At 37.7% G+C, this 27,751-nt stretch overlaps 1 protein-coding gene across 1 annotated transcript in view; it reads left to right on the forward strand.

The window, feature by feature from the left end:
- The window catches only part of BANK1 (B cell scaffold protein with ankyrin repeats 1), a 134,724-nt gene that overhangs the window by 23,421 nt on the left and 83,552 nt on the right, over nt 1-27,751 (forward strand). Inside the window, exons 4-8 of the mRNA XM_054295404.1 lie at nt 4,177-4,242; nt 15,377-15,525; nt 16,707-16,845; nt 19,402-19,544; nt 25,960-26,080. Coding sequence (XP_054151379.1) covers nt 4,177-4,242; nt 15,377-15,525; nt 16,707-16,845; nt 19,402-19,544; nt 25,960-26,080 — 618 coding nt within the window. The remainder of the gene's footprint in view (nt 1-4,176; nt 4,243-15,376; nt 15,526-16,706; nt 16,846-19,401; nt 19,545-25,959; nt 26,081-27,751) is intronic.

Below are 27,751 nucleotides of genomic sequence, written 5' to 3' on the forward strand. Positions count from 1 at the left end.
TTCATTAGTTGCTATTTTATTAAAAAGTGAGCAATACATAAAGTAATATAACCCAACTAGAAAATGGTACCCAGAGTCTTTGACAGCTCAGGAAAAATTCTCAGAACAAATTTGGAACTTTTACCTGAGGTGGCAATATGCCACTAATTTCTGATTGTTTACCTAAAAGATATTCCATGTATCTGCGAGCAATTTTAATGACCAAGAAGAGTAATGTTAATAAAACTACTTTTGCAACTAGTACTATGGTAAATGTGGACAAATGAGATACTAGCATAGGGGGCTTTTCTCTCATAAGTAAATGTGGGAAAAGCAGGCTGAGAGTTAAAATAGGGCTTAACTCATGCAGCTATTCAGACCACTTCAGGTACTGAGGGGCTAATTTCCATTGCGCAGACCAAAGAAAAGAGGAAGAAATAATCATATTTTTATCATAACTTTTATGGTATCTGTTTCCTGTTTCATTTCTAGTGCAGTGGCATCAATTTTATTGTGATTTGATGTAACATTGAATACTGAAGTAATGTTTCACATTTTGACTCCACTGCTTTGCTTGTTCTCCTGTAAAATCCTCTTCACATTGGAACTCAAATGCAAGTAATGAATGCCAATGGGTTTCCTTAGGCTATGAGCAAGATTTGTGCTGATGACCTAAACCCCTGATTTAAGTGGGAACTTTACCATTGGCTTCAGTGGGAAAGTGTTTCACCTAAATTTTGATGCTGGCTTGGAGTCTATGAGAAAATTAAGCTAAAGTGCTTAAGCTAAAAAACCCTGAAGTTGAACAATAAAATGGCTAGAATTTTTGGTCTTGTTTGCTTGTGAATACTAAATACTCAGTGTGTGTGTGACCTAAGTCTTGGTTGTGAAGATTTCTCCCCTGAACGTGCAAGACTGAGTAAATAGAGATAAGTTGGTGGGTGGTTCTGGCCTTGTTCACTGCCAGGAGCGGTTTCAATAAATGAGACCACATGGTTGTGCTTCTATTTACTCCTTCTCCAATGTATTTACGTTCAGACAGTGCACAGCACTGGTGGGGTTTTAAGGTAGTGATGTCATCTGCTTATTGTAGACCACCTCAAATACCAATTACATTTTTAAATTAAAATGAAAATAACTGTGTATTATATGTATCATAAGCACAAGAGCACAAGGGACATTTTGTTAGTTGGTGTGTGCTGCAGTATAGCTCTCATTTCCGTTTTGCCCTGACAATGAGTCTTTGAACTGCTCTGCAGGGACTGCTAAGATTACCAGAGTGTTACATCTTCCTGAGATGCTTTGCTTCTCCGTTCCACTCAGGAGGCATGGCAGTGCAGTGATGGGGGTTGGTAATTATTGCCAACAAAAAAACTGGTTTGTGTCACCAACTTCCTTCGTCTGACATGACATCCTGGCTATTTCCAAGCAGAGGACAAACTCAAGTGATTGTCTGGAGGTGACAACCCTGGATAAGATGTTGAGACTGTCATCCCCTGTCACTTAAACTGTTTGACTTCTTTCCTATTTCTTCTCTTTTTTCCTGCAAAATTCTGACAAGACTTTACTTGTTAGGGTTTGTTTGTTAGGTTTCTTAGCAGCTCATGTTGTAATCTATGTAGCTAGTGATGGTACCCTTGGATTCTGAAGTATGTGTCATGTATGTGATGGTTTTTCCTCTTATTTTTGCCAATAATTGGATGAAAAGTTGTGACACCCAGAAAAGTGAGTGCACTGGCATCCAAAAGTTTTTTAGCGTGTCTTTTTAGATTTTTTTAACATTTTTTTAGCAGCATTTAGGATGCACTCATTAAAATTTAACTTAATAATAGAAGTCGGATGACTAGAACATAAGTGTTATTGCAACAGCATGTACTAAACATACTGCAATTTTACTTGTTTATTTAGTTTATAAATTTTTTTAATAAATTAATGACTTTATCATTTTTAGTCTGCTCTTTCAAGATTTGAAATGGACATCAACCAAGTTTGTATTGTTTATGGCCCAGTTATCAGTCAGTATTTAATTACAGTTGTGAGACTGTTTCTCAAGCTGACAAATAATTTAAGACTCCCTACAAGTATGTTTGCAGGTAATGCTGTAAAATGGCTGTGTGAATCTGTAGACTTATATGTCCTTCATGTCATGTATTATTTAGTCTGACTGAGTCTTGCACTGTGCTTACCAGTCACAATTGCTGAAAAGTTATGATTGGAAGGCATCTGGAGAAGACCTCTGTAAAGGTACTCCTTGTATATTTTGCACACAACTGTTGTTATAGCAAAATTGGTACTTGTAATTTCACCATAATGTTACTTCTGTTAGGTTAGTGCCATCTTCTTGGAAATGGGATAAAATAAGAGGTGTTTTGCTGTCCAAACTAAAATTGTCACTTATCCCAGAAAAAATGCAGTATGACCACTATTTAAGTTTATAGTAGAAAAACAATCAGATTTTACTCTTGGTAGGGTCTCTGTGCACTTACTTAAAAGGCTGTGAGTCCAGAACTTGATCCTGAAAAATGTTAATAGAGTATCTTATGGGGCACAGACTGAGAGAGTTGGCCCTTGAGAAGAGACAACTGAGAAGGAACCTCCTTGATGTTTATCAGTACCTGAAGGGAGAGTGACAAGGGGGATGGAGGCAGGCTTAGTGATGCCAAGCAATAGGCTGAGAAAGAATGAGCAGAAACTGATGTTCCACCTAAATGTGAGAAAGAACAACTTCTCTACATGGGTGACTGAACACTGGAACAGATTGCCAGAGAAGTTGTGGAGTCTCCCTCACTGGAGATGTTCAAGAGCTGTCTGGATGCAATTCTTTGCCATGTGTTTCAGGATGACCCTGCTTGAGCAGGGAGGTTTGGACCAGATGAGCCACAATGGTCCCTTCCAACCTGACCCATCCAGTGATTCTGTGCTGGATGCTGTTTGACCTCTTTTGTCATGGCATTGATGCACCCTTAGCACATTTGCTGCTGACACCAAGCTGTGTGGTGCAGTTGACATTCTGGAGGGGAAGGGATGCCATTTGGAGGACCTTGACAGGACCTTTGTGTGGGCTTGAAGTGCGCCCACGCAAACCTTGTGAAGGCCAGCAAGGCCAAGTGCAAGGTCTTGCACGTGTCAGGGCAATCCCAGGCACAAACACAGTCTGGGTGAAAAATGGATTGAATGCAGCCTGGAGGACTTACAGGTGTTGGTTGATGAGATCAATATGTGCACTCACAGCCCAGAAAGCCAGCTGCATCCTGGGCTGCATCCAAAGCAGCATGGACAACAGGGTGAGGGAGGGGATTCTGCCCCTCTGCTCTGGTGAGACCCCACCTGCAGTGCTGCATCAGCTCTGGATTGAACAACTTATGACCAATGTGGACCTGCTTGAGCAAGTCCAGAGGAGGCCATGAAGATGCTCAGAGTACTGGAGCACCTCTCCTGCAGGCATGCTGGGAGAGCTGGGGCTGCTCAGCCTAGAGCATAGAAGGTTCTGGGGATAGGACTAGGAGGAATGGCTTTGAACTGGAGGAGGGTAGGCTTAAGCTTGATGTTAGGAAGAAGTTCCTTACAATGAGAATGGTGAGGCACTGGAATGGATTGCTCAGAGAACCTGTGGATGCACCATCCCTGGAAGTGTTTGAGGCCAGATTGGATGAGGTTTGTACAATCTGATCTATTGGAAGGTGTTGCTGCCCATGGCTAAGGAGTTAGAGCTAAATGTTCTTTGGGATCCTTTCCAACCCAAACCACTCTGTGATTGTGGTACTGTCTGTAACCGGATCTATTGTATTATCACACGGAGCACTGTCTTGTCTTCCAAACTGCAATGTCTGTATCCATTTAATGCACATGATTCTATTTTTATCTTATACCCAACTCTTCTCGCATTGTTTGCTATATTAACTTCTAGGGAAATGTCTTCCTCAAGAACACTTTTCTCACCAGCTCTGGTAAATTGAAAAAAAAAAATCAGTCAAAGGGATATTTACTGGAAAAGCATAAATACAGATCTCTCTAGAAAAAGAAATCTAAGAATAAATCCAGGGGCTAGTTCCTCTGTACTAGCCCTTGGATTTATTCTAAGATTTCTTTTTCTGTCTGCAGAATAATAGCTTTATTTTACATTTAAAATACATATAAATTTTAATTTTTAAAAAAATTGGAAATCAGTGTGATGATATCTATCTTCTTTTTTCCTAGATAAACCATGGGAAGAAAATCCTGGAGATTCTGTGTCTTACATCTATGAAGCAGTTCTTGCAGATGGTGAGTTGAATTCTCCTTGCCTTTCAGAGTATAAAGCCAGTACTTTTCAGAAAATTAAATTTGTTCTCTAACATCTTGTTAGACATGAAAGGCAATAACCATCCCTACCACAGTATACAGTTGTGTAAAGGAACGTGCCTTGTTCTCAGACATCCACCCCCACATCAATACCCACACAATCTTGTGGATTGTGAAAAGGGGAGGAGATATAACAGGGTTGGGTTTTTTTACTGTGATTTCAGTGTAGAAAAAAAGACACGGAGAGCTTTCCTTTTTCCTGGCATGGGGAGTTTTGCTTGTAAGAAAGAGTTGATTTAAAATTTAATTTATGTCAGTCCTACTCACATCACATTTGCAGCATCATTCACTAGGGGCTGGGAGAAGATCTGCATCACAGCTTCAGCCCCTGTTGACATTTGCCATTTTAGTTTACTTGTAGCTGTGAAAGTTTATAAAGAGTTTTAGTAGGAATTACGGATTAATGAAAGCAAGTTAAGATCTTGCCAAAGAGCTATATAGCATGTTTCCTGTCCTCAGTTCTTACTTGGAGAATTTTATATCTGGGTTGACACTGATGCAAAGTAATTGGCTTAATAGCACCAGCATGCTTACCAATGCAAAAGGACAAGTAAGTTATTCTAGAATTCCTGGCATAGCAGTTCTGTGCTGCTGGACTCTGAGGTTAGTGGCTCTCTTTCCTATTCAACCCTCTTCGATATTCTGATAAGGGTCTCTTTGTGAGTCTCTTGGCATCTTGGGTGTAATGGTGTGATCTCAAGCAGAAAGCTGCTGTAAAGCTGTGCTGGTTTATCCCTTGAGACCTATTGTCAAGGTTTCTATGGAGGTCTCTTTTGGCCTTGGGTTGAATGTGCCATGGGTCAGTGCACTGAAGTGTCTTGGTATGAAGAGGGCTTTCTGGCTCATCATCCAAGTGTGAAATATGTTGACCCCACCATTCCCCTCATTCATCACTGTTATGTTAAAAAAATGAGACAGTAAAATAGGGAATGGTTAGAGAAAACAGAGTCCCAGGAAAAGAAAGGACTGAGGAGATATAGTCCTCTGAGTTATTTTTGTTTTCTTATGGCTGCTTGAAGAGCAGCTTTAAGTCCAAGTTTACTGTCAACTGAATGGTTGGTATTGAAATAAAGTGATTTGGGCACTTTCCAGCAAAGAAAGTTGTGCATTAAAAGCAAAAGCTTCACTTGAAATCTTTGCAGAAGTTCCCTGAACAGTGGATCTCAGTCAGCTTTTGGCAGTCATCCTGAAAGTGCTGATTGTCTGCAGCCTTTGCTGGTTAATGATGTCTAGTTATTGCTAAGAGGACCAAAGAGATGATCCATTGTTGTGATAAGTGAAAGAGACAGTTAGAAATGAGGGATTCCCAGTAATAGCATCTTGTATGTGAGGTTATGGATGACTCCCAGACAAGTATAAGAAAATGCATGGCAACATTCCTTCTGTAGGGATGCAACAGGGAACAGTTACCTGATACCACTGCAGAGCTTTGGAGGGAAAAGTAGCCCAAGAATTGGAATGATTGGAATTTCTGACATTCAGTGCTTCAGTCAAAGCCAAGAAAGATAAGATGGCAGCTGCAAATTAGCCAGTATTTGTGCCCTCCAGTATGTGGGGTAAACAGACAGGGTTTGACTTTGGAAGAATTGTGAAAAAGTGTTTCCAGGGACTGTCTCTTCTCTATGCTTCTGCCTAATAAGAAAGTGTATGCAGTGTGAAATTGAATGAAACACATAGAACACAAGTGTGAGGAGAAATTGTAAGCTAAGAAAGAGGTTTTGCCAGAACCCTATAAATTCCCAAAAGAATGGTGCTTTGAGTGAGATCTGAAGTGGATAGTGGCTTGCTGAAAGCTGAAGTTTGTTTTGTAGATACAAGCGTCATACAAAAGAAAGGATAACCTGAAAGAAGGTAGAATTTTAGCTTGAACTGGAATGAAAGTTGAACAGAAGTATAAATCTAAATGAGGGATCTGAAGCAACAGGGATGGAAAGAACAGTGAGTAGATGACAGGACATATTAAAAACAATATCACTAAAAAAATACTCCTATATTCATTAAAACCAAGATAGACAGGGAATGAGCAAGGCGCTAACAATCAATAAGAAGTGATTGACTGAAGTGAATTGTGCAAGGCCTTGAGGAAAAAGGTCAGACAGTACATTGGAAAATGGAAAAACGATATGATGACTGAAATCCTTTGGGGAAATATGAGCTACAAGCAGATGTAAAAACAATTGATTTGCTGCTGAGTGAGGGAAAAGATCCAGTTGTGGAATACTAATGACCATAATATGAATATATGAGGACTCAGTCCTGTCAGTGATAACAGAATAAATCAGCTCTTCAGCCACTCACAAATATTTTTGTGTTTTCTTTATTTTTTGTTTCTGTGTAAGAAAAGAACACTTTTTATAATTACTACAGAGCCATATTTTGAGACAATCCCTTGTGGTTCCTCAGGAAATTTTCTGTTCCCCAAAGAATCATTATTTATCATTTGTACTAAGGTAGAAAAATGAAGCAATTGTACTAGGATCTGGGTATACAGCCTTGTCACCACAATATAAAATATGAATGCATTATTGTGGAACTACAAAATAGAGCTAAACTCAGATTTAGGTACCCATTAGGTGATGCTCAGCTTCTGAAAAGGCTCCTCCCCTTCTGTGAAACAGCTTTGTCCTTTTTTTAACATTTACCACTAAAGCTTTTATCCTAGCACTAATTAACTGAAGCAATTAGGGATGGGCAAGTGGAGCACAAAAGGTAATTTTAAAGGGTGATAGCTGTCTGCCTATTAAGTTTAACAGCAGACATGTTTTGGTCCTGCTCAGAGGTCTCATCAAGGTAAGATGTATGTGCATACATTTGTATCTGTATCCTTTTCCAGACTAAGTTGACAACAGGCCAGCATTTTTTAACAAAACAAATGGCATCCCCTCTGCAGATAAAGAGCTCTAAGAGTACCTCTGCTATGCTATTCTTCTCCTATAATTCTGTCTAAAATCCTGTTTTAATAAAATGTGTCTGTTCTGTTGGATTAAAGGACATTGTCTTAAAAAATGAAGACCTCAGATTACCTTCTGATTCATAACTCTAACAAAAGGGAAATAATCAGGAGTTGGAAAACAAGCATGATTTTCAGATGTCTAAAAATATCTTGTGTTCCCAGGAAAGTGGTGTGCCTTTTAGCCCACTTTAAGGGTCAATAGCGATTTCAAACTAAAGATGAGAGTAAATTTCAAAGCAGCCTGTCCTCAGTGAGTCAGTCCTGCTGACAACTCTTTTTTTTTTTCCCCCTTCTTTAATACCAAACATGTCTGGACTGAGTCTTTCTGCTGACAGCAGCTGTGGCAGCAAGCACAGGAGACATGTGGTCTCTTAGACAAATCTCATGTAATTTAGAGCTGTACAGATGAAGAACGGTATCATAAATTTAATCCAGACATTGATAAGAGCCCTGTGCAGGTATTGAAGCTCTGCTGTCATTCTGAGACTAAGACACCCTCTTTGGTAAATTACCTGCTGCAGTCCAAGCTAGCTTCTGTTACCAGATTGATTTAAGGGATGCTGTAACATGGAGTATATTGTTTTGTGTCAGTATACATTCTGATATTATTAATGACATGTCTGAGCAAGGTGAAGGCTGAGAATGCCTTCTACCAGTGCCTCTCCCTCCAGCGTCTCCCACTGCAGTTGTGAAAGGACTTTAGTTATGTTAAACTTCATGACTTTCCATCCATGTTCTTTTTTGATGATTTTAAAGAATAGTCTTCATAAGAGAATAGCTTCAAACATGGCTAAAAGAAAGTTTGACTACTCAGTCCTTGAGAGTGATACCTGTAAAAACTTAACCCCCTTTTGAGCTTGAATGTTGTGCCTCCCTGAAATATATTTTGATTCTCAGACCCTCCTCTTTGTGTCCTTTTATATGTGTGTATCTCTAAAGGTAGCAGTGTGCCACTTCTGCGTCCAAGCACAGAGTGCAGTTTGAGCCAGTTATGGAAGAATTGAATTGGAGTTTAGGTGTAAAGTTGGCAGCTGCAGCTGGCCCCTTTGCACTAATAAGTAATTTGCAGGAGGATTTTATCAGACTAACAAGCTTTGGGGGTTTTACGACCCTGGATGCCTCTGCTATCAGTCCTTCTGTCTTCAGTGGTACTTTGAGTCAGTAGCAGGAGGATAGCCTGTCTCAGTTGCAGCAGCACATCTCATTTTGGGCAATGTTTAGTGCTGTATAATCCTTCACTGAAACAGAGGTGAGAGGTGTGTGTGCTGATAGCACAGAGAAATGGAACAAAACCACCCAAGTGTTCTTACTGTGGTAGAACTCTAGTAATTCTCAAGTGGATGGAAGGACTCTATAACAAATCATTAGGCTTCAATTACTGAACTTCTGGTACACACAGAGGGACAGACTTCAGTTTACTTCTCCATGGAGAAGTATGCAGACCCCAGAAACTGGAAATAACAGGCTTGGGCTCCATCAACAGCTCTGCTCAGCACCCAAATGACCTCAGGCAGGTAGTTATTTCCAAACTAATCAGTATGCCTAATAGAAACTTTTTGGGACAGTCTTGCTATGTGTCAAACTCATCAGAGTAGTCATGTTCCTAGTGCTGCTGGTGAAGCTAAAAGTTGTGGATTTCATTGCAGAAAAAAATAATAGAAGGAATTGATATACAGTAAAAGAAAAAAATCAGTCCCAAGGAGCATCTAAATATATCCATCGTAGCTAAAGCACTGACAAAATCTAACATGTCTTCCAAATCACAGGCCAGTTAGAACCAGTTCATTGTTGTAACTTTAGATTGCTTCTGAATACAGATCCGCAATCATATGAAAGTATATACGAAAAGAAATGCCTACATTTTCATGCAAGTTATTTCGTAAAGATTATTGATAAACTTATGCTAAATTTCCTTTTGCAGTTTGGGGAATTATTTGAAGACAGAATCTTTTTTTTTCTATCAGATTCCAAAAGGCTACACATAATAAGACTTTCATATTCTGTTTAGATGCATTCATGATGACTCCATTAGGCTACAGTTCTATCAGAGTGATAAATTGTTGTGTACAAAAACATACCTGATGATAAAATATTAGATGAACATGTACCTCCACGGCAAATCAGTCTTTGCCTGCATGTGTATAGTAACTCAGATGTGGGGGTTTTCAGGGATTGCTGTTATGGGAGAGAAATAGATGTTAATGAAAATTACAGCACCATTGGTTGCTGAGATGACATAAACATCAACTTTATATATAATATTCAGAAAAGGAAAAACTGTTCTTGATAGCTTTTAAAGGACCTGTCAGTTTGATACTTATTTGCAAGAAAAGTTGTACACCATAGATACAGTAATAGAAATATTTTGGAGATGTGGGCAAAATAGGCCAACTTACAGAAAGCTACTGTTTTTGACAGAAGAACTCAACCATGCAGGAGAAACTGGGGCTGAGAATGCATTTGAGAAAACAAAAATAACTGTCAGTGAATTTGCAAAAGATAGTACTCTCAACATAGAAGCATTATTTATGTTCACTAATATTTATATTCACTAAGTTTGTTCACTAATAAATATGTTTATCATGGTTTGGAATTTATTCATCATAGAAAACAAATGAAAGAAATTAAGAATGAGGTCAGACATTTTTGTGTTTAAGTATGTATTAATAATTTTCTGTGATTTTTGGAAACCTTTTCATTCCTGAGCCTTCTCTCACCATTGTAAAAGAAAACTTCAGCAGAGCAGAAAAGGGGACTTGCTTTGAAATAATATCTTAGAGGGTGTTTATGGTAAAAATGAGTAAATCCCACATTTATGCAAGGAGCACAGTCCCACTGAAAGAAGCCCAGCGTGGTTTTCTGCCTCCCTGTATCTCACAGCCTTTCTCAGGTAATGTATAGAGCAATTTGTGCAGTTAGAGGCTCCCTTTGAATCCCACTCTGCTGCACTTTCTGCTGAGCTCATACAGCATTTACAGATATCCACATTTTAACAGGATTATCTTTCATAAATGTCTATGATAAACTTGTGGCAAATTGCAAGAAGAATATGATGTGCATATGTCTTTTTTTCCTGTTTTTTTTCCCCACATTACAGATGGTTACTTCATTTTTTTTCTGTATGGTTCTTCTTTAATCCATATTTCTGCTGGGCATTCACAGAACCATTTGCCTTCAGGCTTCTGAATTGCAGGGAAGTCACTTATACATGGGAACCTTTTCAGTTATACCTCACAGAACCCAGTGGCACCACCTCTGCCTTTACCTCATGTTGTGCTGGAGAGTGCACCTACCATACGACACAGGATGTCTCCTGCATCTAAAGCATCTGCTGTAATCCTTTTTTAAATCTTTGACACTGGAACACGCTGACTTTTCTTTCAGGTGGCAAGGTGGCCACAAGTGCTAGATGAACTTCCCATTCCTTGTCATCTACCTAACTTGATTTACCCACATTTCTCATTCTGTTGTATGATGTGTGATCTAGGGCTAATTGAAGACCTCTTTTGTATTGCAGTTTCAAGTTCTTCAGCTGGCATTGCTGTAGCAAAACTTGATGAAGAGCTAAAATTTGTGAAGTTAGCAGGCGTTTTGCTTTTGTAAACCCAGCCTAATTTTGTCAGAGAGATTCATTTCATGGGTAGCCTTAGAAAATGCATAAATCTTTCATAAGTTTGTTTTCTGCTATTTTTAATGCCCTAAATCTGTCACGTACATTGTTGACTCAAAACATGTAGCAGCTACCCAGTAATCGAAGACAGAGAACACTTCTAATTCTCATGTAGGCTGCAGTAAGGATAACTAAAGCGTGTATTTGAAAGGTTAGAATTTGTGGGTGAGGGGGAAGGTAAATGTGGTAGGAGAGTTGCTTAGAAGCTGTGGTGAAACATTAGTTGTTGAATATGCAGGAAACTTGAGATGCATTATGAGTATTTCTCAGTTTATGTATGTAAAGGAATACAATTTGAAAGTCATTCATGAATCTAGTTCAAAATGTTCAATTGAAAGTAATAATGTGTTTCAAAGGATCTTATGTAAGAGATACCAAGTTGATGTATTGAAGTTACATGAATTAGGAAAGAACACTGAAGTGAAATTGAAAACATCCGTGCTATCCCCAATTAAGTTACAGTAAATGTGTGTTATATTTTAGTATTTAAAGTTAATGTAAATGTAAGATCAGTCCTTTCAATGTGGCCATCAGCAGCAGATATTTGTCAAAAGTAAGCAAACGAAAGTAATCTGATTAAAATTAAGCATTACCCTCCATAATCGATGATAATTCCCAGTAGTTCTGCCCTGTTTACTCAAGGGAAGATTGTCATCAATTTTTCCTTTCTTTTTAGCTTTTGGCTCATAGTGTTGTCTGTGCATCATTGGATATAGTTAATAATTTCTTATACTTTGATCCTACAAGAAAGGATCTGGTTTTATTTATCAATTATTTTAATTGTTACTGCTACATTTTAGAAACCTCACTAATAGGTCACCATTATATAAAACATTGAAAGAATGCATTCACCAAGCAACAAATACCCTTTAACAAATCCTCTCTCTTACATAGTCCAGCATAATATTGATGAGCCTTTTATTTCTAAGGTCTTCACCCTCAGTTATAAATTCTGAATTTTTCTGAAAGCTGCAGAAATTAGTGGAGCTCCTTAGCCATTGCTTTCAGGCTAAAAACAGGAGTGTAATGAGGGAAAATAATGAAGATGTCCAGAATTTAAATGTTCAAAAACTTGAACATCTGGCGATGCCTTTTGCCTACATAAAACAAATATTGTCTATCATTGCTCCATTTGTCTTACTATAGTCTCATTATTGTTGTATTAATACCTTTATGAGCTGCTTTGTTTCAGTTAATGCCAACAAGCCAAGGCTTGCATCATCTCTGGTCTATTGGTTCTTCAGCATTGACAAACAACTTTTCATGTGGTTGTTTCATGTTCCACATATTGGGACAGATTGTGTGCAACTGCTTGTAGGAATTTGAGGGCTGGGGATGGTGGTTCCAAACTTTGGTGCTTGTATTGCAGTGATAATAGAGATCCCTGCAGTTCTTGGACTATTGTATGTGGTTCATTGATTGTAAGGTAGACCTTACTTTTAGTGGAAGAGATCTTGCTTGATGGTTTTTAGCCAATAAATTGATAGCCACTTTCAAGTCAGCAGGAGAATCCTAATCCTCTTTAATATCCAAGTCTTTGATGTAAGAGCCACATTTATTAGTTGTCTATTATTGGGATAGCTGTGCTATCACAGTAGTGACGGGGTTGAGGTTCTAATATTGCATTTAGATGTCGCTAGGCATAATAAAAATATTAAAATGCAATCATTAACAGGAGAAAGAATGTTATCCTAATTTAAACCAATTTATTAGCAATAGGATTAATGTTCTCAGTAAATGAATTATTGGTATCAAAAGGTGAAAGTGACTGCTATAATCTTTGATAAGTAGGGTGCAGACTGTAGAAATAAAATTGTCATGAACTTTACATAGATTAGAATGCCTCTATGTGATCCTTGAAGAACAATCACTGACAGATGGCTGACATCTGAGAATCCAGTGCCTTCCAGACTTGTTATTCATTCCTTTCATTTTGTCAATGTGATAGTGGAATGTTTCTTGTGTCTGTGAGACTCCTTTGCCTAAAGTGGCAGAAAAAATTCAGAAGCGGCATGTACCTCATATGAGTTATCTTCTGAAGTGGATTCTGTGTATGTAAGATTTATGAGTAACTTAAAATGTGAATACATTCCCAAAATATGTGCTGTGGGCATACATAATCACAGGATCATAATCAAAGGAAGGTTTGGGTTGGACAGGACCTTAAAGACCATCTAGTTCCAATCCTATGGCCATAAGCATTGACACCTTTTACCAGACCAGGTTGCTCAAAGCCCATCCAACCTGGCCTTGGGGCATCCACAACTATAAGGCATTTCTTCCTAATACTACTCTAAGCCCACCCTCTTTGAGTTTGATGCTATTCCCCCTTGTCCTCTCCCTACATGCCGTTGTAAAAAGTCCCTCTCCATGTTTTTGTAGGCCCTGTTTAGGTACTGTAAGGCCACTGCAAAATATCATAACTGTTTTCCTCAGCAAGAGTTCAGGGCTTCATTTTTCTACAGGGCAGTGCTAAATAAAGTCTAGTTTTCACAGTGATAATCAGAAATTATTGCACTTGTATTCTGAGCTGGATTAGTTAAACTTCATTGAACTGTGTGTGGGTTCTCATTCAGAAACAGAATAGCCTTTGTTCAGTGTAGCCTATTTAATTTTTAAAGTAAATGGAATTAATGCTACTTTAGTAAAGTACATCTACATGTAGGTTCAGTGTCATTTCAACAATTTATGCTGAATTCATAACTTTAATTCAGAATTATTTTGCCTTAAAGGCGTGAGAATATAAGCAGGAGTAGGATGGGCAGCTTTTACTAGCTAGTGATGGTCATTGAACCAGCTTAACTTAGATTAGATGTTGAAGGAAACTTCAGCTCCTTAAAGGAACTATGGACATTTGACTTCCCTCCTTCCCACCCTCCTTCCTTCAACAATTAAAGCATATCCCTGGATAAAAGGATAAAATATCCATATCCCTGGATAAAAAGATCCTACAATAGGATGCCATGGCATAGCTGCATGTAGCAGACATTTATTATAGAGGTACTTTGTTAAATCTAAGCCTTAAGGAAGGCAATATTGGTAAGGCAAGGAAACATTCTGTATCAGATGAACTGGTGCATATGGGGGAAGTAAAGGCAAGTGAGAATTGAGAAAGATAACTGTAGATTGCCAGTACTATCACTGTCTGGAAAGATGTCTGTGCCACTTGGGAGCACTGTATGGGTTGTGTACCTCAGTCACTTGGGCACCTTTTCAAAGAAGTGCAAAATGGCTGTGGTACTTCTTTGAGCAAAGCCAAATTGCTATTGTTCTGCATTCTGCCCATCCCTAATTTATTTTAATATTCTGTATCCATTTAAGAGGAAAATACGTCCCTCAAAAGTTCTTTGTATCCTTAAATGTAACTGAGTGTGAGTCTTTGATAATTTACAGTAATACAAGACAGTGTGGATGTCTCTCAGGATATTGTCTCACCAGCCAGTCTAGATTTTTTAACTCTGGACTGCATGAAATTGTATCAATAACCTAATGAGATGACTGCAGTATACTGACTAATCCTCTGTGATGAAGAGCTGCTGCAGTCCTTTGAGATGGGTGGCAGGATTGTTTCACACAGGGTAATAGTGTCTGGAGAGGAGAAGTAATGATACAGTTGAGACATAGTAGGTAACGATACCTTTGCTAAAACCCAGGCTTAGTCAGAGCTCTGCAGATGTGGTTAGTTGGCAGTTCTTTTTCATGATTAAAATTCTGCGATGTGGTGAAGGATTCGCTATATTCACTAAAGGCTCTTGGGCCTTTTCTGGTACAGCTAAACAGAAAAGAAACTGATTGTAAGCTACCTTTATAACTGGCATAGCATTTCCAAATACAGATTATCCTATTTAAAAAATATATGGCTTCCACCCATCGTTTTTTCTATTAAGGCAGGCAAAGGCCATGGATTCTCTGCCAATGAAATCTGTGCCTACTGTTATAGTACCAGGTTTCAGATATCACTGCCCTCATGTAAATGATTCCTCTAGACAAGTGGATTGATGTTGTAAACATATAGCATGTGCTTATTTACATATAAAGAAAGGAAGAGTGGTAAAAATCCTGTTTTATTCTAGTGTATGAGCATTCTGAGATGACAGAACTGGGTGATCTCCTGACTTTGCTGTTCACAACTATTTGTGAATAAACTATCAGTCTAAAGGCTATGTCCCTTTTTGTTTTATGAAAGCAAAGTATATGTGCAGAGCCTGTTCATGTAGATTAAGGCTTCAGGATCAAAACTTCAGAGGCGTGTTCTTTATCAAAGGAGGACATCTCATTACATTTACATTAAGGGAGTTTTGCCAGGCTTTCATGTGCTGTCCTTAATGTGACTCCAAGTCCCATATGAGTAACACATTGGAAACCACATCACTGCCATGTTTTGTTGGTTTAGGATTATTAACAACGTTCTTGTTTCACATTCCTTATTTCAGATCACCAGACTATCTCTGATATTAACTTGTCAGATGCCAGGGGAGCATCAGAAGAAACAGACCTCACTTTTAAAACAGAGGTACTTTCTGAAAGATTAGAAAGTGATGAGCAGTCAATATTGGTGCTTCCGAGAAGAATATCATGTGAGGTAAGGCTTCTAGATGCTACAGTCTTTGGGATAACAGTCACTGTTCTTCCCCTTCTCCTGCTGCAATCTCATTCATACTGTATCTGCTATTTTTCCGAAATTGTCAAGGGATCAAAATGAGAGTGCACCTAGACTGCAGTGGGATTTATGTTGCCTTTGTGTTGCATCCATGCTGCAGTCAAAAGATTTGGAAGTAAAGTCATTTGAAGACAACTCTATTACAGTTATTTTGCAGCTTGAGTTGAAATATTACTGTCATGTGGGCCTTATACTTCAGAGGGAGGAAATAATCAGGCACTTCTTGAGAGATGTGGGATTTGTCCTGGCAGGAATCCAGGATGGGTGTATGTATACATGCATATGTGCCCATACCATGAATTACACAGGGTTTGTGTCAGCACAGACATAGTTTGAGTTTAAATTAAATCGGAAATATTTATATGTCTGTGTGTCTGCATGCATATGCAGTGGACATAAATGTTCATATGTGCTTTTAATCAGAGTGGCTGTGAGGAACATGTGACAGCATAAACAGAGGAAGTAAAAAATCCAGCACTGCATTCCTTCATGTGAATGGACTTGGACTTGGCCATGGTCAAGTATGGAGGTTGCAGTGTACGTAGAATGTCACCAATTTTGTTTGCTGTCTGTCTTTTAAAGATGATTTACACACATTATTTCATTGTTGAGATCAGTTCTAAGGGAGTGACTGCCTCTAGTTCAGGAGGTGGTAGAGGGCTATTGTCTCACATCACCTGCTGCTTCTAGCTAATGTCACCTTACTGGAAGAGGTTAAGTGGGTCTAAAGTATTTTAGGTTCATCCTTTGTTTTTAAGATGGATATCATTCTTCTAGACTATAGAGGGGCCTTAGAAAATGTAACAATTCACCTACATGCTTTTAAAATACTGTTTTAAAATATTCTCATGTAAGCTGAATTTAAAATCCTACATTAAATTTAAATCCTACGTTCTTGTGTCTTTCATGTAAGAAAGGAAACACAAAAGGAAAGGTCATGAAATACTAAAGGAAGCAGTGAGATACCATCATATTTTGGTAGTACGATTTTTTTGCATGAAGCTGTTGGTGAAGCAAAGTTCTTTCAATACACTTTCGATATAATGTTACACTTCCAATATAATTTTCTGAAGGACTAATGGGAACATATTTTAATTTTGTAGAACCCTGGTGAAATATTCATTCTGTTGAAAGAGGAAATAGATGAAGAAACTCTAGAAGTGGAATTCATAACAGATAATCAACAAATTAGAATGCAGACAGCCTCTTGGAACAAGAAGGTCAAATATGTGAAAGCCCTAGGTAAGAAAAATATTCTTTACCTTTAAGAAAAACTTAAAAGTTTCAACTCCCTCCACTTTTTCTAATAAGTAGTTTTCCTTTCTGCTATTTCGTGGGCATTTCCTGTAAATGAGTTTTGCACACATAACTTTTAATAATGCAGAGAAGCAAGGCTGTGATTTATGGGAACCTAGGTTCTATTAGGTTGGTTTTCTGTGGTTAAATGACAGGTGGCAGTCTTAAAATGTCATTGATTAGTTACAGATTAACATTCTCCAAAACTACTGCCATAAAATGCAAACCTAATATTCTTTTCTTATTACTCTGTTACTAAATGTGTCATTTTATATTTAATGCAGTAAATCTGGTGGTTCTCCTCTCCATAATTCTTAGTGATGCAGGAAATAGTTTCTTTTCTCTGTTCATATTCATGTAATTTCTCTGTATCACTCATCTTTGCTAGTTCCTAATGGTTTTTTTATTGCTCCATCCATAACTAGTTGATAACAGTTTCAACTATTTGATAGTTTCTTTTAGAAGATCTGTGCAGATTTAAGGGGCACACCTATCCCCATTCTTGATGGGAGTTTAGAATTAAAACATTTCTCACCTATGTATTCAGAGTATAGTTTGCTATTGGGCTGCATGCTGTGAATTGCCAGAGGAACTTACATAATATTTTGTTATAAAATTATTGCAATATACCCCTAGATAGGAGAAAGTACTACAATAATAGGCTACAATTTTTCCACGGTGGCTTCTTGGAACCATATTTTGGTAATTCTGTGACCTGATGATTTCTGTGACTGAGCATTGGAGAGACTGCACCAGTTGAGTGCTGTGTCCAGTTCTGGGCCCCACACTTTGAGAAAGACATTGAAGTGCTGGATTGTGTCCAGAGAAGGACAATGGAGCTGGGGAAGTGTCTAAAGATTAACTCATATGAGAAGTAGCTGAAGGAGCTGGCATTGTTTAGCCTGGAGAAAAGACTGATGACTCTCTAAAACCTACCTGAATAGAATCCGTGCCAGCTGGGATTTGACCTCTTCTCCCAGGCAGTCAGTGACAGGGCAAGAGGACATAGCCTCAAGCTGTGCCAGAGGAGGTTCAGGTTGGAGTCAGGAGTAATTTCTTCACAGAAACATTTGTTAAACATTGAAACAGGCTGCCCAAGGAGGTGGAGGAGTCACATCCCTGGGGATGTTTGAAAAATGACTGCATGTGGCACATGTGCCATGGTCTTGTTGACAGGTTGGTGGTCCATCAGAAGTTTCACTCAATTACCTTGGAGGTCTTTTCCAACCAAATTGATTCTGAGATTTTCATCCTGAATGCTGTCCTGAGATGATGGCCACATATGGGCTCAGAGTTCTTTATCATTGTGATGGTGCAGAGAGTTTGTTTTCAGAAACCTGACTGGAAAGTATGTAACAAGCAGGGAACTTCCATCTGTGGCTGCATTTCAGAGAACAGAAGCTGCACTCTTCTTGCATGTATCTTAGAAGAGTCTTCCAAAAATATTTTTTTTTTAATGAGGATACTGTTGATCACAAGAAGATTTCTGTAGTAGTTGAAGAAATAAAATGAGAAAAGTTAATGAAATATGAAGAAATTGTCAGAGAGCTGTAGCCAAGTTTAATTATGTTTCATGTATCATTTGTGTTTGATGTTTAATCTGTTTTAAAACCTGGAAAAGTGGAAATTTGGAAATATCCTGGTTTAGGTCCATCTAATCTGATGCTATAGGGGATATGCTGTGTTTTGTTGGTTTTGTTTGTTTTGTTTTTTTTTTAAAACCCACATTTGGGCGGTTTCCATTTAAGTGATTTAATGTGATGTACTATTAGTCTAGTTTCTCTGGCCTATTCCTCTTCTCCATTTTCAGAATTGCCCTTTTTTTCACTGTTTTGTGGGCAGAGTTAGTGTTTTAAGAAGACTGTGATAGTATGGTCCAGCAGAATGCCTGGCACAGCAAGCACTAATGGGTTGGGAAATGTGCTCATAAAGTAGGCTTGTGCTGCACACACAGAGCAAATCATGCCTAAGTAACAGACTACAAGTGCCTCTCTCCTTGGCTTTTGCAAGGTAAACAACTGGAAAGGATTAATTATACTGCAGTTTCTGCAGCCTAGCTCAAATACAATTTTGAGAACCTTGACTGCAATTAAGGAAAAATGTTTCATAAGGTGAATAGCAATTGCTCTGTTTGTGATAAATGCACTTTTCCTTAACATGTAGGCATAAGGGAGCTGATTATAGGTCATCAGTCTATCAAAGGGCAGTTGGAAATTTTAAGCATTCTGTTTTCATCTCCTTTCTAATGTGAAGCAATATAATGGCTTTGCTTTATACAGATTTAAAGATATGTATTTTCTTTTGTCAGCTTTCTGATGTTAGACTGCAAGACTTCAATAAAAAAACTGACTACAGTGAATCACCTGTGAAATGCAAATCCAGACAGTTCATCAACTCTATGTTTTTCTGTGATATTCTCTGGTTTTTTACTCATTCCCTGAGATTTCTGGTCTGGGACTGTAAAATGTTTTCAGCTGCTGTTCTGATTTGTTCTTTTATAAGATTTTCCTGCTGGTCCTGTATATGTAAATGTCTACTGTGGGGGAGTCATTAAGAGGACAGCACAGATTGAATACTATACTGCACTAGAGGAAATTGAACCCATTTTGAAGAAAGTGGCTGACCCAATAGCTTTCACTTGTCAGGTAAGTTGACTTCTCAAATTTTAATTAAAGAAAAATAGACTGTAAGTGACTTAATGAACTAAGATACAGTATGCAATCATTTGATTGCACAGTAATTTGTAATGGCTCAGTAGCAGGCTCAGGATTAAGAAGCCTCTGAGATGTCAGGTTGTAAGCAAGTCAGGCAAGAGAAAACAAATTTTACATGCTCTTTTTTTGTTTAGAGAGTGATGTAAACATCCTTTGTGCTGTATATGCCCAATGAGCAACACGCTGCACTGCAAAGGTTGAAAATAAGAATAAATATTAGTGAAGTCCCTCTCCATTTAAAGTGTTATTTTTTGTATGTTCTGAAACCAATAGAAGCAAGTAATCTTAAACCACATTTGGACAGTTATTATTCATTCACCATCAAACCAAATTTTTCTGACATAGTTTGTATGGGAAGCAGTAGGTTGCTGTTCAGGTACAGTCCATTTACAGCTGCTGAATTCTCATTCATGTGATTTGCTGGTTGCCATGCAGATTCTTTGCATATATTTAGAAAAAATCAGGTTTTTATCTGTGTTTCAGATCAGCACAGCAGACTGCAGTGCTCTGCAGCATGTTCTTTCCCAGTGGCACATAAGAAATAACAGGAAAAGAAAGCATAGATTAAGGAAGCACAGAATCTCAAGTGTCATTTTTTGAATGGTGGGTAGCCCAAGCAGACCTTGCACGATGTCTATATTATAATTGCAAAGCCAGAACAAAAATAATAGATTGTTTTTCCACTGCAGACAATCTCATTTTCCTGTGACAAATATACCTTATCCACCACCTAAGGCATTACACTCATAACAAAAGGATTAATAAAATATGATGTATTGCATTATTAGTGTTCTATTAAGGATGAGGCTAGGCTCCTTCCAAGTACAAGTTACTTCTGTTCTAGAAAAACAGGATGTTGCATAAGAAAAATAGTGCAACTCAAAGAACAAATGTGTTCTTAAATTCTTTATGGTATCCATCATTTTTTTAGCCTGTATTTTGAAGTATATCTAAGTAAGCCTCTAACGGGTTTCATTTAAACCTGTATGCATAAGGAGTATGCCATAATGATTTAAAATTTATCATTAACATGGTAACCTAGAAACCTGCAACACACAAGATATTTCCACAGTTATTTGTGTTATTCAGGAGTTTGACCCTTTGTTTAACAAGCATGACTGATATTTATTAGAGTACATGCAATTCAAATCATATTCAAATGCAAAAATAATTCTGTGCAGAGCAGTAGAGTACACAGGGAGATACAGTGGTAAAGTTATGAAGTATGTTTATCATTTCCTCACCTTTACTCCTCTGAATAATAAGCAAGGGTTTAAATGAGCTGACAATGCTATATGCTGTTATTTTTATTGTTTTAGTAACTGAAAAACTAATGTTGAAAGAATGTTTTTATTGGGTAAGCTCTACAGTCAACACAATGCCATGTGTTGTGACATGTCAACACAATGTCTGTGGCAAAGTATTCTGATGGTAATTCCTCTGTAAGTATTCCTATGTGTCTCATTTAATGGTACCTGCTGGACCTCAGCGTGCAGTACAGTAACTACCTAGGCAGCTAAAATTTTTCTGCAAACTTCTAAAATGAGCTCCTGATTTAATGTCAACAAGCTACATCATAAAGATGCAATTTACAGAACATAATTTAAGTTAATCTTTAAAATATGTTCACAAAAGGAAAACAAAACAGACTTGATACTAATTAGAATTCCCATCAAGTAGCAGCAGTAGTAGTAACTTCTGTTTAACCAGGATAATTAAAACCTTTGAGACTATCAACTTGTCTGCAAAAGTATCCTGGGGCAGCTGTCATTTATCTATGCAAAGGAACAATCAAACACAATGGAAAGCAAATCTGATATAAAATAGGAAAGCTTACAGCAATTATTGATCAAAGCAATATGACCCTGTGATCCAACGGGAAGTTCAAGATTTTCACAAATACTTGCAATCTGAGAAGTATCTCTATTAAAATTCTGTGGTGAAAGCAAATGGCTGCATTAGTTCGTACCAAAGACACAGTGCTTTGGTAAAATGCTTACATTATTTTCTGTATTGCCTTGCCAACCTTTCCAGCTCCTTTGAAATGGTCCACTTTGTCCCCCAATAAAACCAAAGAAACAAGACCCAAGAGCTGTTGGGTTATAGCTATCCAGTCCTTTTAGTGATGGTCAGATGAATTTGTGGATCTTAGCGGGAGACTTTCAAAATATGGTACTTCTGCATTTATGGATCTGGTTTTTGCAAGAAATTAAAGATTTGTGTTAGCTAAGGTTTAGATTAAACATAATCTAAGATTTTTACAAATCATGGTTTTGGATAAAATTGTTTGCTACATCTGATTGTCATTTTGAGTTCCAATTTTTTTCTGAATTTAAAAAGCATTTACCAACATCAGCCAGACATTTTAAACAACCAAATAAATCTTTAAAATGTAATTGAATAAATAATAAAATTAAATTAGTTTCTTTGCATGAGTTTTGAAAGAAAAAAACCTGAAATGGTCAAGTAGGAAAAGTTGGGATCATTTTAACTGAATCATAATGCTGAATTGATTTGCTATTTGAAAATGTAAGAGGGTGAAAGTTGGCTAAAGATAATTATTTTTGGTCCTCTCACTTTCACAATTCTGCATTCAAGAAACTCTCTTATGGAGTTTATATTCTTACAGTAACCTAATGTACAGAGTGATATTAAGGTTTTTATAATTCATAATTAAACTTTTTTATGTTTCATGTTTTACTTTACATCAGCTAATCATTTCAGCATTCTGCTGGATTTATATGCTGTATTGATTTTTCTCTCAGACTTTCTACCAAATGGAAATATTGATTCAATTATTTAGTGTTGGGGTTTTCTGGCATAGATTTATTTGGTTTCAAAATTTAAAAAAAAATGAAGCTCAGGTCATATCCTTATTACTCAAGTTGGTAAGTTCATGTTAGCTTGAGTGACTTAGAATATCTGGAGAGATTGAGGAAGTCTTTATGACAAGCTTTGGTTGAATAATATTCCTGTGGTTGTGAGATACTTGGTATCTTAAGTGATGTTTTTATCATAGTCATTAAACAGGATTCCAGTTACAGTTGGAAAACAAGAATGAAAATAAACTACAGCCTCCTCTATGAAAACTTGTAAATATCTATATGATTTATGTGGTGATATATTGTATGCATCTCTACCTGATCCCCAAAGATACTTCATTTGAAACCCTATTTAATATTTCAATCTTCTCAGCTTATATCAACAGCTGTTATTTTGAAATGTTTCATTCTTTTCCTCTAGGTATGAAAGCTTTTCATATTCTATCACTGGCTAAAATTGTCAGAAATGCCTGACTGTTTTTAAACCTAGCCCGTTCTCATTGGCAGAAGCAATCCAGATATGGAAGTGCATATAAAGTATTGTCTGATATGTAAGAACTAATGAAGAACTTCATCTTCATGTAAATGTAACCTTATCAGTACTGCCTAAGCCAGTGGAATATGCTAATTTACTGGCTGTGGATGTTGTGTTTCAGTGGCACACATTTTCAGGTTAGCAGTTATTAAAGAAAGTAGGTAATCTCATTCACAAAAGTAGCAAAATACGTGCTTGGTGGTCTCCTTTTTCAAGGATGCTTTTGGAATCCTAGATGTGATGGTCAGCTCTTGGGGCTTTTTGGATCACAGCTGTGTCCTGTTGCTCTGGAAAAGGGTGAGGGAATAGAGGCAGTACCTACAGCTGGAGAGGTGGTGCTGTGACAAGCAGGGAGGCTTGTGGAAGGATTTCCAGTACTGGAGCAGAGAAATTTGCTGTGCTTCAGAGAGTGTGGAAAGAATTGTCTACAAACTCACTAGCTTAGTTCTGGGGGGGCTGCAAGGGCAACTAGCACTATTGTGTATTTTTCTCTAGTGTTGTAAATCTTTATTTGGACAAAAGGTGGGCTTTCTCAAACTCCTGAGTGGCTCAGAGTTCTTTTGCAGAGTGACTAACTTCAAGTTCAACTTTAAATACAGTTCTGCTTCTGTTGGCTTTGGTGAAGCTTCTCCAGGAGCTTCAGGTTTGTATTGTTGTTGGGATTTCTTGGGAAGATTTCTTGGGCCTACAGAGATCTGTGTAGGATATGTTAAAATACATAAGCACAGCAGAGTTGCAGTCTGTGAGTGCTCTGGGGCAGGAATGGGCAGTAAAGTACAAGTCTCTGAACTGAGTTGTTTCTTGAAGAGACGCCTTTTATGATATGCAGCTGGATAGGGCAGAGTGGCCCTATTCCTACTTCTATTTTCCTGTTGTTTTAGCTGTTATCTTCATCTAAATGCTGGAACTGGCCCTTCTGTATGTGAGAGAAAAGACATAGCTGCTTGCTTTTTTTTTTTAATTAACTAATCTTTTTTTTCTGTTGTATCTTTGCTATAGAGGAGCACAATGAAGCTCACCATTACAGTTTAGTTAAGAGCATAGCAATGATTTAAGAGGATAGCTTGTTAAATCATTGCTTAAGCCCTCAGATTTTACATCCCAAGAGTAAGAGGAAAAACAAAAAGTTGAGGTGGAAAACTTGAAGCAATTCCCACTGATAACTTTGTATAATAAGTGCATTGTTCCTGACTTGTAATTCATAGAAATTGATAGGCTGGTCGTTAGAGGAAAGGCCTGTTCAAGTATGAGAAATTTTAAAATGTTAAAAATATTACTTCAAACTTAGTTTGTCTAGAAGCCCACTTAAATTCTTATTCTCTGCATAGTGGGGTATCTACTACACAGTTGCTTCAGTGAGTACCAATGGTTTTGAGCCTCTTTATTCATGACACAGGATCTGCCATATACACTCATCTGAGCAACTCCTGTGGTGTTACTTGGTTTTGTCCTACTCTAGATTGAACTCTGTTAAGGCAATGTAATGATTATGTATTGAAGACCTATTTGGAATGAGAGAGAATAGTATGTGTTCCTAACTGAATTTTTATGTTATTCCTCTTAATAGCATGTAAATGTAGTGTTGTTATTCATGTTAATAATTTGTGGGTTTTATAGATATTTTGGGAGGTCTTGCATATGCTTTCTGAATTTGTACAGTAAGTCTTGTGCTCAGGATAGATTTTTATTCTTTTTTCCTAGGTGGAGTCTTTCCTTAATGCTTATTCCTTTCCTTATTGAACATTATTATATGTATTCACTATTATTGAATAAAAAATACTGAGTAATGCAGTGTGACATCACAGAAAGGGAGTGAATTATGAGGAGAAGAAATGCAGTGGTTTTTACGTATCTTAATATTGGAAGGGCCAGGGTTAATCATGGGAAAAATAAACAATCATATTGTTAGCTTCCTGCATAAATTTCTTTTCTAATTCTTGGTAGGAGTTGGATGAAAATTATATCCTGCCTCTGCATTCCACATTTTCTGATCACGCCATACTTACTTTTCTTATTCCCTTTTAGCAGCCCTGGGAATTAAACTTTGTGGCTCATCAGTACACCCCCCTGTCATTTTCTCCTCAGCATGTCAGTCACAGACTTTCTTTTCAAATTCATATGCTAAGCATGTCTGAAGATGTTCCATTTTAGTCATCCCAGAATCATCTTGACCAGAGACAGTCTGGTTGTGGGAAGGCAAGCTTTAACACAGGGCTACTGACCCTGAGCAGAGTAAAGCAGCTCTCCCTGAGCTCTTCTCTGCTGTGGCTGAGCTCCTTTTGGTGCCCAGTGCAGCACAGACTGGGGTACACAGCTGTAGTGCTTGGTGTAAAATGTCCTTACTCTTCAAATCTCTGTAGTCAGGCTGCTCTTGTGAGGCCAGGCAAAGAAATATTTAATTCTGGCTACCTTGAAAGTTGTTAGGCATAGATCTTGACTTTCTGCCCAGAAAGAGGCACTCAAAAATCTCCTGGCAGTCCATGCAGATTTCCCTTGTCTAAAGACTGTGTGTTTAGTAGGAAGCTGATCTATCTGGCTGATATCAGTTTCTTGTTCTGGCAACAATGTTTTGTTTTGGGTGATGAAACTGAAGCTGTTTCCTACCTAGACAAGTCCACAATTTTAATGTATAAGTTTTGGGTAGCAGAGAGTTACTATAATCTTTAAACTCATCTTGAATTACTGCTGTAATTCAGCGGTAGTACAGCATAGATCTTCCTGTCCTTACACTTCATCCAGGAGGCTTTAAGTCATGTCTGAACTTCATATGTTATAATGCATGTTTATGTACAGTGGGATCATGTTGTCATAATTTTTGTATTAAAATATCTCTTCTATAGTTTTCCAAAACTGTGCTTCTCTTAGTGTAAAATCTTTCCATAATACCTTTTTGAGTAATTTGATTCACCAGCATTCTGAGGATAAAGTTAAAAATATATATGCAACAAATGCACTAATTTTTATCTGTTTTTTTCTTTCTTTTAAACAGGCATTGAAATTTTCTTCTGTAGAGAAGGTAGACAATGTTCTGACTTCATTACTGAGAAACAAAATATCTACTTATGAATTCAGCCTACTCCAAAGTGAAGAAGAGCACCATCGCCAAGCTAGTGAGTCACTTGTTCTATGTACTGATTTATATTACTGATGCTATGGTTGTTACTTATGAATGTTAATAAGACAATCCTTAAGTATTGAAAGCCTCTAGGGAAATGGAAGAATCCACAATAAAGACAACATAAGCAGAAAAAATTGGAGAAATAATTTTGTAAATCATTACTTTGTGGCTCAGTACTTTGTATTTATACTTCCGTGGATTGTTGATCAGCTTTGGATTAACTGCAAATTGACAGCTTTGCAGCTGAGCAAATTCATACTTACAGAGAAAATGGTCTGTAAGAGTCATGTGGAGATGCCTGTATATGGTATGGTTTTTTTACTAATTGCTCTTCCGCAATGCAGTTTAAACTGCACTTTTTCCAGTTATAGGGGAAATCTGAAAGTTTTCTCTATCTGAAAAGAATGGATGGCTTTTGATCTTAAAACAGCACTAAACTTCTTCAGTCACTTTTAATACCTATGCACTTAGTGGTTTTCATTACTTCCGGCAAAAAGATAATTTTGTTATTTTTAATTTTCAAAATAAGGCATCCCAGCGAGCTTAAAGTAGGGTTTCTTTATAAAGTAGATACATTATATGGACAATTCAGTTATGCATCAACAGAAGCTGCCGTTAGTACCAAATGGAGGGCCCTGGTTGAATTCATTAGCCACTTACTAGGGATTCAAACTGGTTTACAATAAACCAAGAGTGTGCTTATTTAGCTTGTGTTTTGAAAGCATCATTATGATGTTTTTTGGAATGTGTATTAAACCTCAGCATTTTTAGGAAACGTCTGGGGAAAAAAATTACTCAAGAAAATGTTTTCTTTCTAAAATACTTGAGAAAGATATGTTCAGGGTGCTGCTTGACTTCTGTTTTGTGTAGTTAGACTTTGGTTTTGAGAGAGAAAAGAGCTCTGTATACAATCAGTGAACCTGCCACTTCTCATAACCAAACTCAAACAAGTTTTGTAGGTAGCACTATGGGGATTGCCATCATGTTTCCTTTCCTTTTCTTTGTTGATGCAATTCACTCCTGTGTATTAGATAAACATGATTCAACTTGTAATGTAAAAATGCGCTTAAACATCAAAATTAGTGGGAGCAAACAAATGAGGTGCCTGTCCTTGACATTTTCCTGTGCAAGACTGCAGGATAGGGGGGATAACACAGACTCAAGAGTCTTTCCCTAAGTGACTAATAACTATTAGATCTGGTGGTGTTTTTGAATATTGAGAATAATGCTAACCAACCTCCTATGGCCCCAAAAAAAGCCAGTGTGTTTCAAGAGCAAGTTGACTGCCTGAGGCAATAGTGACCTTGAAATGGATTGGTTTGATGCATGGCCCAAAATGAAGGTGCAAAGTTGGATGCCCAGATTCTTCATGGAAAAATAGATGTGTTTGCAGTGCTGGAAGCACTCAGAATATGGGAGGCTTAAACTCTCATCACTTTTCTGCCTGAAAGGTGTATGAACCTGTGTCTTTGACTCCCATAAAAGCATCCCAAACAGCCACTAGACATGTCCAGTAGTGGATGAGAGGAGTGCAAGTTTTCAGCATGAGGTATAGGGAAGAGAAATTGTATTGTTCTACATGGGTGCTTTATTTGAACATTCTTGCACATCAGGGTGCAGCTGATAAATTGCTGCTCTTGAAAGATCTCAATATGACCTCAAA

The sequence above is a fragment of the Melozone crissalis genome, unplaced genomic scaffold (genome assembly GCF_028551555.1).
Source record: "Melozone crissalis strain CALT ecotype California unplaced genomic scaffold, PUWL_Pcris_2 ptg000006l_1, whole genome shotgun sequence".
NCBI lineage: Eukaryota > Metazoa > Chordata > Aves > Passeriformes > Passerellidae > Melozone > Melozone crissalis.